Source organism: Crocodylus porosus, unplaced genomic scaffold (assembly GCF_001723895.1).
Source record: "Crocodylus porosus isolate Cpor-Errol unplaced genomic scaffold, CroPor_comp1, whole genome shotgun sequence".
Taxonomy (NCBI): domain Eukaryota; kingdom Metazoa; phylum Chordata; order Crocodylia; family Crocodylidae; genus Crocodylus; species Crocodylus porosus.
In genome coordinates, this window is record NW_017728949.1 from 24,907,717 (window position 1) to 24,919,712 (window position 11,996).

Below are 11,996 nucleotides of genomic sequence, written 5' to 3' on the forward strand. Positions count from 1 at the left end.
AAACGGATTTTGAGACAGTAACATTATTTTTAGTACAGGGTAGGAAATGTAACCATAACGATGAACCTATCTACTTCATAAACAAAATCATGCACTCATTTTTTAAGTGTGATATAGGTGATTATATAAATGGAAAAAGAACAGTGATTTTTTTGTGTGGATTCCATCTGAGTCTGAAGTTCTACAAGTATGAGAAATCTTTTAGAATTTTAAACTAAACAAATTTTACATTTAAATAATAGAGTAATCCAATGGTGTCAGTTTCACTGAACCATTTTTAAGTCTGTACATACATTTTATGCTAAGAGGTGAGATATGGATAATGACTAGTATGCTAAGAAACATTCTGGACTTTTAGTAAATTGATTTATCCAGGACTGCAGGGCTGTGGATTCCAACTACTGATAGTTAATATAGAATATTTGAGGAGGAAACGTAGTGGATTTGCTGGATTTCTTTCTTTTTTAACTGAATGGAATTTGAATATTTAATTTCTTTGAAGCAAAGGTGAACATCAGTTTTTAAAAAATTTTCAGGCCCCCTCTACACGTTACAGGTGCAATTACCTTGAGATCAGCTACATGTGCAAAGTAGTTATAATGCCGTAAAAATTTCCATCCAGCAATAATGTTAGATCTTGAAACTGTATACAAACTTTATATCTGACTGCTATCAAGCTTTAATTTGCATGTGGAGCAGGGTCTCCCCTAAGGCTGGTAGCCCTGTCAGCTGCTGAGGCTCCCAACCTCAGGGTTGTACAAAGCCCACCCAGGACTTGGAGTCCCACAGCTCTGGGGACTCTCATCCCAGCTGCTGCCAACTCTGGGTCCTGGCATCATGGGGACACAGAGTTCTGTAGCTGCAGAAGCTGGGTGCTAGGACCCAGCTTGGTCCTAGCAGCTGGTGGGGTCTGGCTGCCCTAGGGGTGTGTGAAACCCCTGGGGCTGGGGAATTGCAGCTTTTGTGATCCCTCAGCCCCAGCCCCAGGTGTGCATGGAGTAGCCCTGTGGCTGGGAGCCCCTCATCTGAGGGGGCTCCCAGGTGTGGGAGCTCTGGCAATAAGGTGTGATGGGATCTAATCCATGATCCCACAGTCATGCCTCCTGCCATGCATGTGTAAATCTCATCATGCCTTTACCTGCACGTGTGGAGGGGCCTCCAATAAATGTTGGGATAAGTGCAAATATGGCATGTGTTACCAGCGATAGAATGGAAAATGACCCATTCTCACCAATATTTTTCTTTTTAAAAATTTCAGAACCCTTTTTGGAGCACTCCATCTTCACCTGGGAGGTGCCCCTGAAGGTCCTGCTGGAACAGGGAAAACTGAAACTACAAAAGATTTAGCCAAAGCTGTAGCTAAGCAATGTGTGGTTTTCAATTGTTCTGATGGATTGGATTACCTTGCATTAGGAAAATTTTTTAAGGTTTGGATACATCTTGAGAGCCAGATTCCCATTTACTTTTAGATCCCTTATGCCATTCTGACATTGTGAAATAGTTGGTCCTTTGGTGTTGGAACTTACGTCTTTGTCCCAAATAGAATGTAAAACATGCAAAATCTGTATATTTGATGAGGCTTTTGGAGACCGGGTAAAGGGAATCAGGTTTTGGGTGGACTGAATGCATCTGTTGTTCCAGTGTATTGACACAAATTAGTATTATTTATTGTGTAATTCTGCTAGGCTATATTATTGTATGGATTATTAATTTGATTAATTCCTACAGTCTTTATATAGTCTTCTTTTTGCATTAAATCTATTTTTTTCATTAGATAAATGATTCAGTTATTGTGACACTGAAAATCAATAGTTGACTGTGATGAACAAATTGGCTTTTTCTTTAGGGTTTGTTATCTTGTGGAGCCTGGGCTTGTTTTGATGAATTCAACAGAATTGATTTAGAAGTACTTTCTGTTGTTGCTCAACAAATTCTTACTATCCAAAGAGGTAATTATTATTTTATTTCCATCTTCTGTGCTAAGTATGAAATAAAATTAATAATATTAAAAATAATTTTTTGCTGGACTCTAATTTTCATTTTTCTACAGGTATCAATACAGGCTCTGACTTACTAGTATTTGAAGGAACTGAACTGAAATTAAACCCCACGTGTGCTGTTTTCATTACCATGAATCCAGGCTATGCTGGGCGTTCAGAGCTTCCAGATAATCTTAAGGTATAGTGGACAGTAGTTCATGATAATTATTATGCTTGAACTTTTATTAATTTTTTAAAGTTAATAAACACAGTGATAGGGGAAACAATATTTTTGTCAAATAAATAAATAATACTATTTAGTACCACTCAACCCAATACACCAAACTCACCAAAAAATTCTATTTTCCCATCAGAGAGCACCTCTACACATGCACTTTAATGTGTGGTAGACGATTTTACTGTACATTAAGGCGTTATGTAAAAACCCATGGCATTATGCTAATGCACAGTAAAATAATCTACTGCATATTAAGCATCACTAAAAAAGTGTGCAAATGTGCATGAATTTAATATCTCAAATTGCTGCTGTCCTGTGCACACGTGTAGATGCTGTGCCTGGGAGTAGTTTTCTCTAACTCACATTTCTCTGGAGTTTATTGCTTCAAATTAATTGAACATGTAGACTTACCAAGTAAGTACAAATTCTATAATGTGAATTGGTTTCTTGAATAATGATGTAGGAGTCCTTCATCAGAATTACTGAAAAAAAAGAAATTACTGGTTGTTCTCCTTGATCTAGCAGTCTATATTTCTAGAAAGTAAGGAAGAGCATTTTAAAGTACATGAGCCCTGAAAAAGATTTCTAAATTATGGGTTTAATACGGTCATGAGTCCCAGTATATTCTGAGGTGTTTATCAGATGTTATACATGTTTTCTCAACTTTGTTTTACTGATATGGGGTGTGTAGTCTCATTGAAAAGCCAATATTATGTTATATTAATTTAAGTCACTTTTATCACCATATGGATTATGTTATGCTGTCTGTGGGCATGTCCACATATGTATTAATGTGCTTTAGCTAATGCATATTAAATTTAGTACCTCCATTGTGTGGTACTAAGAAAATGTACATTAGCATATCTTAATGTGCATTAACTAAAGAGCATAGTTTTTAAGTGACACAATGCACATTAGCTTATTTTAATGTGCTTTCACCATGCTGGGCAGTGAGGCTCCTGGGGGTCTGGGGAGCAGGGGACTTCCCCCCGACAAACCCTGATGGGCAGGGGAGTGAGACCCAGACAGAGCTGAGGTTTGGCTTATTGGGCTTCCAGCATGCTGATCCCAAGAGGCGGAGGTGCATGCTGTGTTCCCATGGCATTTTAAGAGCATGCTGTCTCTGTGTATGGGCAGGCACGTGCTGGATGACATAAAAAAAATGTGCCCTGGGCCCCAGCATGGCCTGGAGAGTGGCACAGGAGCAACAGCAGCAGGGGCTACAAGAAACATCCCTGCACACCAGACAGGACACAGCAAGGATGCTGGGGAACTGGCTGGGAACCAGACTGGGGGAGATCCAGAGGGATCTCTGCCCCCAAAGATAGGCAGTGGTGGGTGAGAAGTCAACTGGTGGGACTTGCCCCACCTTGAGGTGCCCAGGGAGTTTTGATTTCTAGTTTTCTTTCTAAGTTCCTTTTCCTTTTGGAAATGCCTGACCCAGGATGATCCTGGCACAGCCCATGAAGGCCCAGTGGGAGGAGCCAGGGAGCCCCAAACATACCTAAGGGGGATGGCCCAAGCAGGGAAGAATGACCGGCTACTCTGACCCTGGGGAACAGGTTGCAAGTGAGATGCCTGAGGGTGGAACCCTGGCATTGCAGATAATGAAGATGAGTAGGGAGGAGAGTTGACCCACACTCAGAAGGGGGCACCAAAGTAGTTTTGTTTTGTGTGGCAGCTGAGTGTATCATTGCCGCAACTTGATTTTTGGCTGGCAAGTGGATGGGGTGTAGGTGAGGCAGAGTCCCAAGTCACTTGCTATAGCACTGAGCCAGCCTGGAGGTGGAAGAACACCCCCATCTCTGAAGGAACCTCCTATTCCATCAACATTCATTTGACAAACAAGACATGGCAGGCGAGTGGAAGGGAGTGGAACCTCCCCATGTCAAGAGGCTGCAAGTGACCGGTGGCTTGAGAACAGAGGGCCTAAAGGGCGACATGCATCATGGGCATTGTAATATTTAAGCCTGTGACCCTGCCACCAACCCTTTCCCCAAGGCCATGTGCATTACCTAAATAGCATGTTTTTTTAGTGACACTTCAATGTGCAGTAAAATAGGCTAATGCATATTAAAGAACACATGTAGATGTACCCACATTGCATCTTTATGATTTTTTTACTTGACTTTGTCAAAGAAACTGAGGAATGTATACTTAAAGAAAAGGGACTATGTGCAACCGCTAAGTATTTCTTGCCACTGTCTTATTAGAGCAAGGACAATTGCCAGTTTCAAATGCAGGCAGAAGGGACTGTTGTTGGGATAGATATCCAAGTTGTTATCTTCCTGTAATGGAAAAATCAACCCCACAGTACTGAAGGCATCTCAGAAAAAACCGCCATTATCTGGATGAATTCCAGATTCCCTAGAAAAGGAAGAAATTTCTAGAGGATCCTGAGACTCATCACCATTTGTTTGGGACAGTGTTGATTGGAGGGGAAGGGAGGACATGGAGTGGCTTGGAGGTATATAGGGGCTATCTATGAGATAATCATGGTCTTTAAATTATCCAGGGCTTTGGGGGAGGTCAAGTCCCCAGTGGTCAGGGCTGGCAGGATCAGAAGGAAGGCTGATTTTGGAAATATATGCAAGATTCTAAGGCCATATATGTGCAACCGTATGGTATGCGGTGTCACAGATGCATCTACAGTGCCACATACCATACATACATTCAGTTGATCTCCACGCTGCAAGGCAGCAGTGCAGGGTGTGTGTGTGTGGGGGGGGAATACCTGGGGTGGGGGCACCATGCGCCTCTTGAAACCGGAGCCTGGCCAGCCAGAGCCATACTCCAGCCACCAGCCAGGCTGTGCAAAGCAGGATCACCACTGTTGCAGCTCTGGGAGGCCCCCAGGACCCTGGGTGAGGCTGCTGGGGCCAGCCCAGTGCTGGCCTCAGCCTCCCCTACCCCATCCAGGGTAACCTGCTGCATGCAAGAGGGTACATGGCACAGGTGTTCCCCGGGGACAAGGTATCCTGCTGCTAGTTGTCCCCAGGAACCAACGTCCAAGCATGTGTGGAGACGGCCTAAGCATTTCTAGATTGTAGCCAGATGAAAGGATAAGAAACTTTACTGGTCTCTTTGTGTTGCCTTCAAACTATATGGCCAATTTTTCTTGTATAATTTTTTTCCCCATATGATAAATATTTACATTGTTTTGTATTCTTGATTGCATGGAGTAAAGTGTGACCTCAGCACGATTGATATTCTAGGCTAGTCAGAAATATGGAAAAAGGGACCTAAAATTCTTCCCCAATCACAAAGGAAGGTACCAAGAACCTAGAGATTCTCATGCTGCAGTGGTGAGGTCCACTATAAGGGCAGTTGAGCTGAGGCTTGAAGGGATAAGGAGTTATTCCAGAGCAAACCTTGGTTTGTTCCTTGGGACAAATGGCAGGACAGTGGGGAGAACCTTGGGGTTTGTGACCTTCTGTTGTTGGTGGCTTTATGCTGAAAGATGACTTGTCTACAAGGTATTCAGTGTAGGAGATTTGTAAAACAGTTTTTATCCTGCTTTAATATCACATCAGAAAAAAGATCAGAAAAAAATTGCACTGTTTAATGATTTTCAAAAGAGCTTGATTCCTAAATATAAATCTTTTTTCTCCAGAGACATGCATATCTGCCAAGTGGGAATATCTGTAAATGTGACTTTCAACCCTCAATGAAGTCAATAGCAGTTATAACATTGACTTCATTTGAACCAGTATTTTTCCCCTAGACTTCCTAAGTAAGAAGATATTCTTAAAGTAAGATAGAACCTAATTTATTAACTTTCTTCCTACTTGTGGTTTTACAAATAAGGTCACTGTAACAGGATGTCAGATTCTAAGAGTTTTATGGGAGTATAGGATTCCGCTGCAGAGGTCCTCTAAACTCAGATGTTAGCTACTAGAGTCGACACAAGAGCTGTTGAAATGTCTCTTTGAAGCTCGGATAGAGTATGTTCTGCAGAGAAAAAGGCAAGTCTAGGAGGAAAGCTATGTTTGAGCTTATATGGATTTAGTGATACATTTGAGTTAATGATAAAGAATAAATTTTGATTTTACAGTGTTTGTAGATGTGTTTCAAAGCAGTGTGAGTAGTGGTAGATTCAGATGAAAAAAAATCATTGTCTAAAGGGGGTAAGTGGAAGGTGCCCATAAATGGATGCTAGCACAGGAAAAAGCAGCAATAAGTTTGGTTTCATCAATAGACCTTAATGCTATTTAGGAAGGAGCAGCAGTAATACAGCAAGCTTAGACTTAGCTTAGTAATATAGCAAGCTTGGAAAAAAAAAAACAACCCAGCACCAAAATGTTGGCAATAGCTTTTACAAAGCATATCAGCTACTTGCACCAGAACTTCAGTAATTCCCTTGAAAGACTTGTTGTGTTTTGTGTGTTGTTGTAGATATTATTAATAAAGAAAACATTAATTTTTGTGCTCTATCCTCAGATATCTCTTATTATTTATGGAGAACAATAAAATGTACAACATACTAACTTAGTGAAGTTTAATTGGATGCCACTGCAATAAGGAAATAATAAAACACTGTAACGTTTTATGTAATTTTGAATAAATTATGCAAAATAAGAATGTGGCTGATGTGATTTTTCATATTTATTTAATAGGCTCTCTTTAGGACAGTAGCTATGATGGTTCCTGATTATGCCATGATTGCAGAAATTGTCTTGTATTCTTGTGGATTTGTTACTGCCCGACCTCTGTCTGTGAAAATTGTAGCTACATATCGTCTGTGTTCAGAGCAGTTGTCTTCCCAACATCATTATGATTATGGTATGAGAGCAGTGAAGTCAGTGCTTACAGCAGCTGGTAACTTAAAGGTAACAGATTTTTGCCTTTGTTTTGGAATCTAGTATCTTAATCAGAAAACTTTGTTTCATGTTTATAGCAGAACAATTTGGTCACACTTTTCTATACATTTTCAAGTAGACCTTTGTGATTTATATCTCTATAAATGCTATTAATTTGAATCATATGAATAGCTAAAACTTTGTGCAGCCATGAAAATATAGGGAAGAATATTATAGGATTCAAATTTAGAAATCACAAAGCATTCCTGGAACTAATCAATTTGTGATGTGCACATATAGGAATCACAAATGGACTGAAAGGAAAAAATATTTCTATACAACTAAAATCAGGTTATATCTGTGTCTGTGGTATATGCTAGCTCTGCAAATTTGATAGAATTTTGGTACCACACTATAAGCGATCATCATAGCCACAGGAGAACAGCTAGCTCAGTCCAATTTCTCCTGATCCCTCTCCCTCCAGACTTGGTGAATCAAGGGGAGTGAGACATATTTTATTTAGTTTTATTCTTTATACGTTCTTATCGGGCCCACCTTGCAATAGTATGGGAACACTTCCAGTAGTGCATTAAACATTGTGAATTATTTCTGTCATATATGACTTTAATCTTTTTGAACCCCTCCATGGTCAAGGGTGAGACAGATACTTGTATGCACAGTGGGCATGTCTACATGTTCATTAACACGCTTTAGGCAATGTCCATTAAATCTAGTACCTCCATTGTGAAGCACTAGAGAAAGGCATATTAGCCTATTTTAATATGCATTAGCTAAAGAGTATGGTTTTTGTAGTGCTTTCATGCACATTAAAGTAGTTTAATGCACATTAATGTGCACATGTGTACACATGCACCCAGTGTAGTTGTTTTTGTTTCTGTGCAGATGAGGGCTTGGCTTGTACAGTGGAAGAATGGATGCATTTTGCATGAATGATTTGTAAATATGCATGCTGTCCTACCCCTAACTTCTACCTGTACTGTCTAATATACTTTTATAACCTGAGAGATGGACCTGAAGTACAGTTTTATAAAAATGTCATAGCAAAACTTATCTCTGGAATACTGAAGTGAAAGGGGAGAGCTGCCAGTCCAGTTTCACATGCATGTGCAATAATATCAGAATGTAAAAACTTTATATAAGTTTATAAACCTACAGCCAGAACATATACTATTATCAGGGGATCTGAAATCTACAAAGAATATATACAAAATGCACTATGGCACCTGTTTTTATTTTAAAAATATATTAACACTAAATTTATACTATCATAATTTTTAGCTGAAATATCCATCAGAAAATGAAGAAATCTTACTCCTTCGATCCATTATAGATGTAAACCTGCCTAAGTTCTTGTCCCATGATCTACCACTTTTTGAGGTAAGAAGTTAAAATATATTTTGATAATGTAAAACAGCAACTATATATATTTAGTAATGTAGAGCAGGTGCCAGACAAATGGGCTAAGCAGTATTTTAAACTAGCATTTAAACAGAATCAAATGTAGTCTTCACTGCTCCTCATCAAGCATTGAATATAGTTTTCTGTAGGAAATCCTGCATCTGATTCTAATAGCTTTTCCAACACAATTTTCCAGCTAAAAATGATAATAATGCATTTATATTGTCTTTTATTTAAAAATTTCCAAGTGCTTTACAATTATACTTTTGAGGTCAGTAAATACTATTATTCTTATTTTTCAGATCAGGAAAGTGAGATTTTTTAGCTTAAAGACTGTGATGGAGAGTCAGATAGGTTTACTGGCACAGACTGTCTCCTGTCCTGAGTAGACCTTGGTGCAGGAATAAGTTGAGAGAAACAGTATGGCCTGGGATTTACTGTAAACAGTATCATATTTAGGAGAACAAGCTCGAGAGATGGAAGTTAGTTATTTGTTTTTTCTGAGCAAAGAAGCTGTTTACCTTGGAGGGAGTTTAATTTTAGTTCCTGCCCTTGTAAAGAAGGGTGATTATCTTAATTGGGGAAGACTTCATCTTCTGTCTCACTCCCAAGATTCTGCTGTGGCTCAGTGGATCAGAAAAACTGGTGATGCTTACTGTCTGGAACCAGATTTCTTCCACAGCAGGGATACGTGCAAAAATAGTATTTAAAAGGACAGAACAATATATTTATTGACACCCTAACATTGGTGACTAAAATAATGTTTTTGAATAAGGTAAAAGGAAAAGAAAAGTCAAAATAGGTCCATTTCTCTAAAAACTAAAATTAAGCTTAATTGTAAATGGATAGAACAAGAGAATTCTAAGTTCACAATCTGTCATTTATCAGATGATGGGCTTTTTAGGTATGTTATTTGTGGAACACAGCTTTGTGTCCAGAGTTGACATTGTTGATCTAGCTCAAATAAACTGTAGCCTATTTTACTCTCTGTCTCAAAAATATCTAACATCACTCTTGTTTTGCTACATTATGCAAATCTTATTTTTACATCTATAAAATACTAGAGGTAAAAATGCAAAATCTCTGTTTTTATATTAAAAGTTTTTATTTAAATAACTTCAGTTACTATGATGAAGTATTGATAAATGAGAATAAAGGCATTTTAACCTTCTAACTAAATGATGCCAACAGGTTTAAGCCTGCTTTGATAAAATCTAATGTTGCCATAGAGTAATATATTATCTCATATACTAGATTCTTCTGTGATGATAGTGTTAAATATATGTTATAGAGAATGCATGAAATGTACAGTTATAAATTACAAGACAAACTTTACTCAGAAAAAGTATGCTGAGCAACTAAACTAAACACAATGCCACTTCTGAGTTTGTATTCAAATCCTCCATGTTCTAAATAGGCCTTATAGATTTTAGTACTTTGTGTTTTTCATTTCAGATAAATATTTTTCTAATTCATTTGTTAACAATGAATAGTTCGATTAACAGCACCAAAAGCCACTCATGATTAGACTATTTGTCTGTACAAGTCACATAGTAAAGGGAGTATATACAAAAATTACACCATAAATAGCAATAGAAAAGTGATAAATATACATTGTAATTTATTCTCTGACAGGGCATTACTTCAGATTTGTTTCCTGGTGTGAAATTGCCAAAACCAGATTACAATATTTTACTGGAAGCTATCAAATCAAATTGTGATGCAATGAATCTTCAAATGACAGAAATTTTTGCTATGAAGATCTTACAGATATTTGAGATGATGATTGTTCGTCATGGTTTTATGATAGTTGGAGAGCCATTTGGTGGAAAGACATCTGCCTATAAAGTTTTGGCAGCAGCTTTGGGTGATATTTGTGAGAAGGTAACTAAATATTTTGACAAACATTTTTATCAAAAAAGTTTGCCAAGTAACAAATGCTGTTATATTATATTCAGTACTTGCATAGGAGGAAGTGAATGGAGATGTGAAAAGGAGTCTTCATGAGTTTCCATATGTAAAATGTCTTTATACGCCTCTTTGGAGTATGTCATAACATCTAAATAGGGACTTCTGGTTAATAACAACTGTTAAACTATAATAACATATTCTTATGTTTAGAGAACTTATTGTTGGGACAGTGGTCCAGGAAAGTATAGTCACATTTTTTTCTGAAGGATATGTTAAACTGTTAGTGTGAGAATATGCTACACAGAAATTTTAAAAACTTGGCTATAACCATTTAAACAAAAAAAGGTTTTTGTTTACTCTAATTATTTCCCCTCATATATCAAACTTATAAGGAAATAATCTTTTTTAGCCTACAAATTCATTATGCTGCCAGGGCAGAAGAACATAAAATACTGATTTTTTTTTTAATTCTAGAGGAAGGTTTCCTCCTCAGCTAGTCTCTAGATACACATTTCAAATGATCAATCACTTCTGTTGAAACACATATTTCTAAATCAGGGCGGCCCTACTTCTGGACAGTGGGGCCTGCATGCCACATAAGCCACAGACCCCCAGACCACATGTCACATGGGCTACAGTTGCCTGACGTTTCCCCTGCTATGCATCCAATGCAGCCTTCCTCCTTTCCATGCATGGGTTTTTGTTTTTTTTTTTGTTTTGTTTTTTTGTGCCATTAGCAACCCAGCTCTTCTCCAGTATATGTGCATCATGGTTTTACTGTCTGGCTCCAACCTTGCCCTTGACCTGTTCCCAGGAGCAGAGGGAGGAAGCAGAAGCCAGAGGACAGAGGGAGAGACTGGAGACTTTTGCTGCCCTAATGAGAAGTAGTGGCAGCTGGATGTGGGCCTGGGGCCCCGTTTGAACCCAGGGGCGGGAAATTATTTGGGCTGGAGGACCACTTAGGGAGTTCTGGTGACTTGTTGCCCTAATTGTCTCTGCCCCAAGTGTCAGCCCTGGTCCTGCATTGTCAATGCCCCATGAGCCTAGCTCTGGGGCCTCCATGGAGACTGGCTCAGAACCCATGCAGGCAGGACATGCTCAGCCAGGCAGCTGGGATGGGGCCATGGACAGGAAGGGACTGACATACAGGAGTGGGATGGGTGGGTGGGGTTTCATAGTTTTTTAGTTGGTAGGGTCAGAAGGGACCTGAGCGGATCATCAAGTCCGACCCCCTGCCATGGCAGGAAAAAGTACTGGGGTCAAACGACCCCAGCAAGGTGTTCATCCAGCCTCCTCTTAAAGACCCAGCACTACTTCACTTGGAAGTTCGTACCAGATCCTAGCCACCCTGACAGTGAACTAGCGCCTCCTGATGTTTAGTCTGAATCTACCCTCTGCCAGCTTGTGATCATTATTTGCAGTCACTCCTGGTAGTGCTCGGGGGAACAGGGACTCCCCTAATGCCTGCTGGTCCCCTCTGACTAGTTCGTAATAGACCACTAGATCCCCGCATAGCCTTCTCTTGTGGAGGATGAACAGGTTCAGATCCCTTAGCCTCTCCTCATAGGGCCTGTCCTGCTGTCCCCTGATCATGCGAGTGGCCCTCCTCTGGACCCTCTCCATGTTGTCCACATCCCTCTTGAAGTGCGG

The 11,996-nt window shown here is 39.5% G+C and overlaps 1 protein-coding gene across 2 annotated transcripts in view; it reads left to right on the forward strand.

The window, feature by feature from the left end:
• Nucleotides 1–11,996, forward strand: part of DNAH7 (dynein axonemal heavy chain 7) — a 226,155-nt gene that overhangs the window by 98,508 nt on the left and 115,651 nt on the right. For both annotated transcript variants that reach the window (XM_019553881.1, XM_019553882.1), the window contains 6 exons: nt 1,259–1,427; nt 1,847–1,949; nt 2,051–2,178; nt 6,834–7,046; nt 8,316–8,414; nt 10,071–10,319. In XM_019553881.1, the coding sequence (XP_019409426.1) occupies nt 1,259–1,427; nt 1,847–1,949; nt 2,051–2,178; nt 6,834–7,046; nt 8,316–8,414; nt 10,071–10,319 (961 nt within the window). The remainder of the gene's footprint in view (nt 1–1,258; nt 1,428–1,846; nt 1,950–2,050; nt 2,179–6,833; nt 7,047–8,315; nt 8,415–10,070; nt 10,320–11,996) is intronic.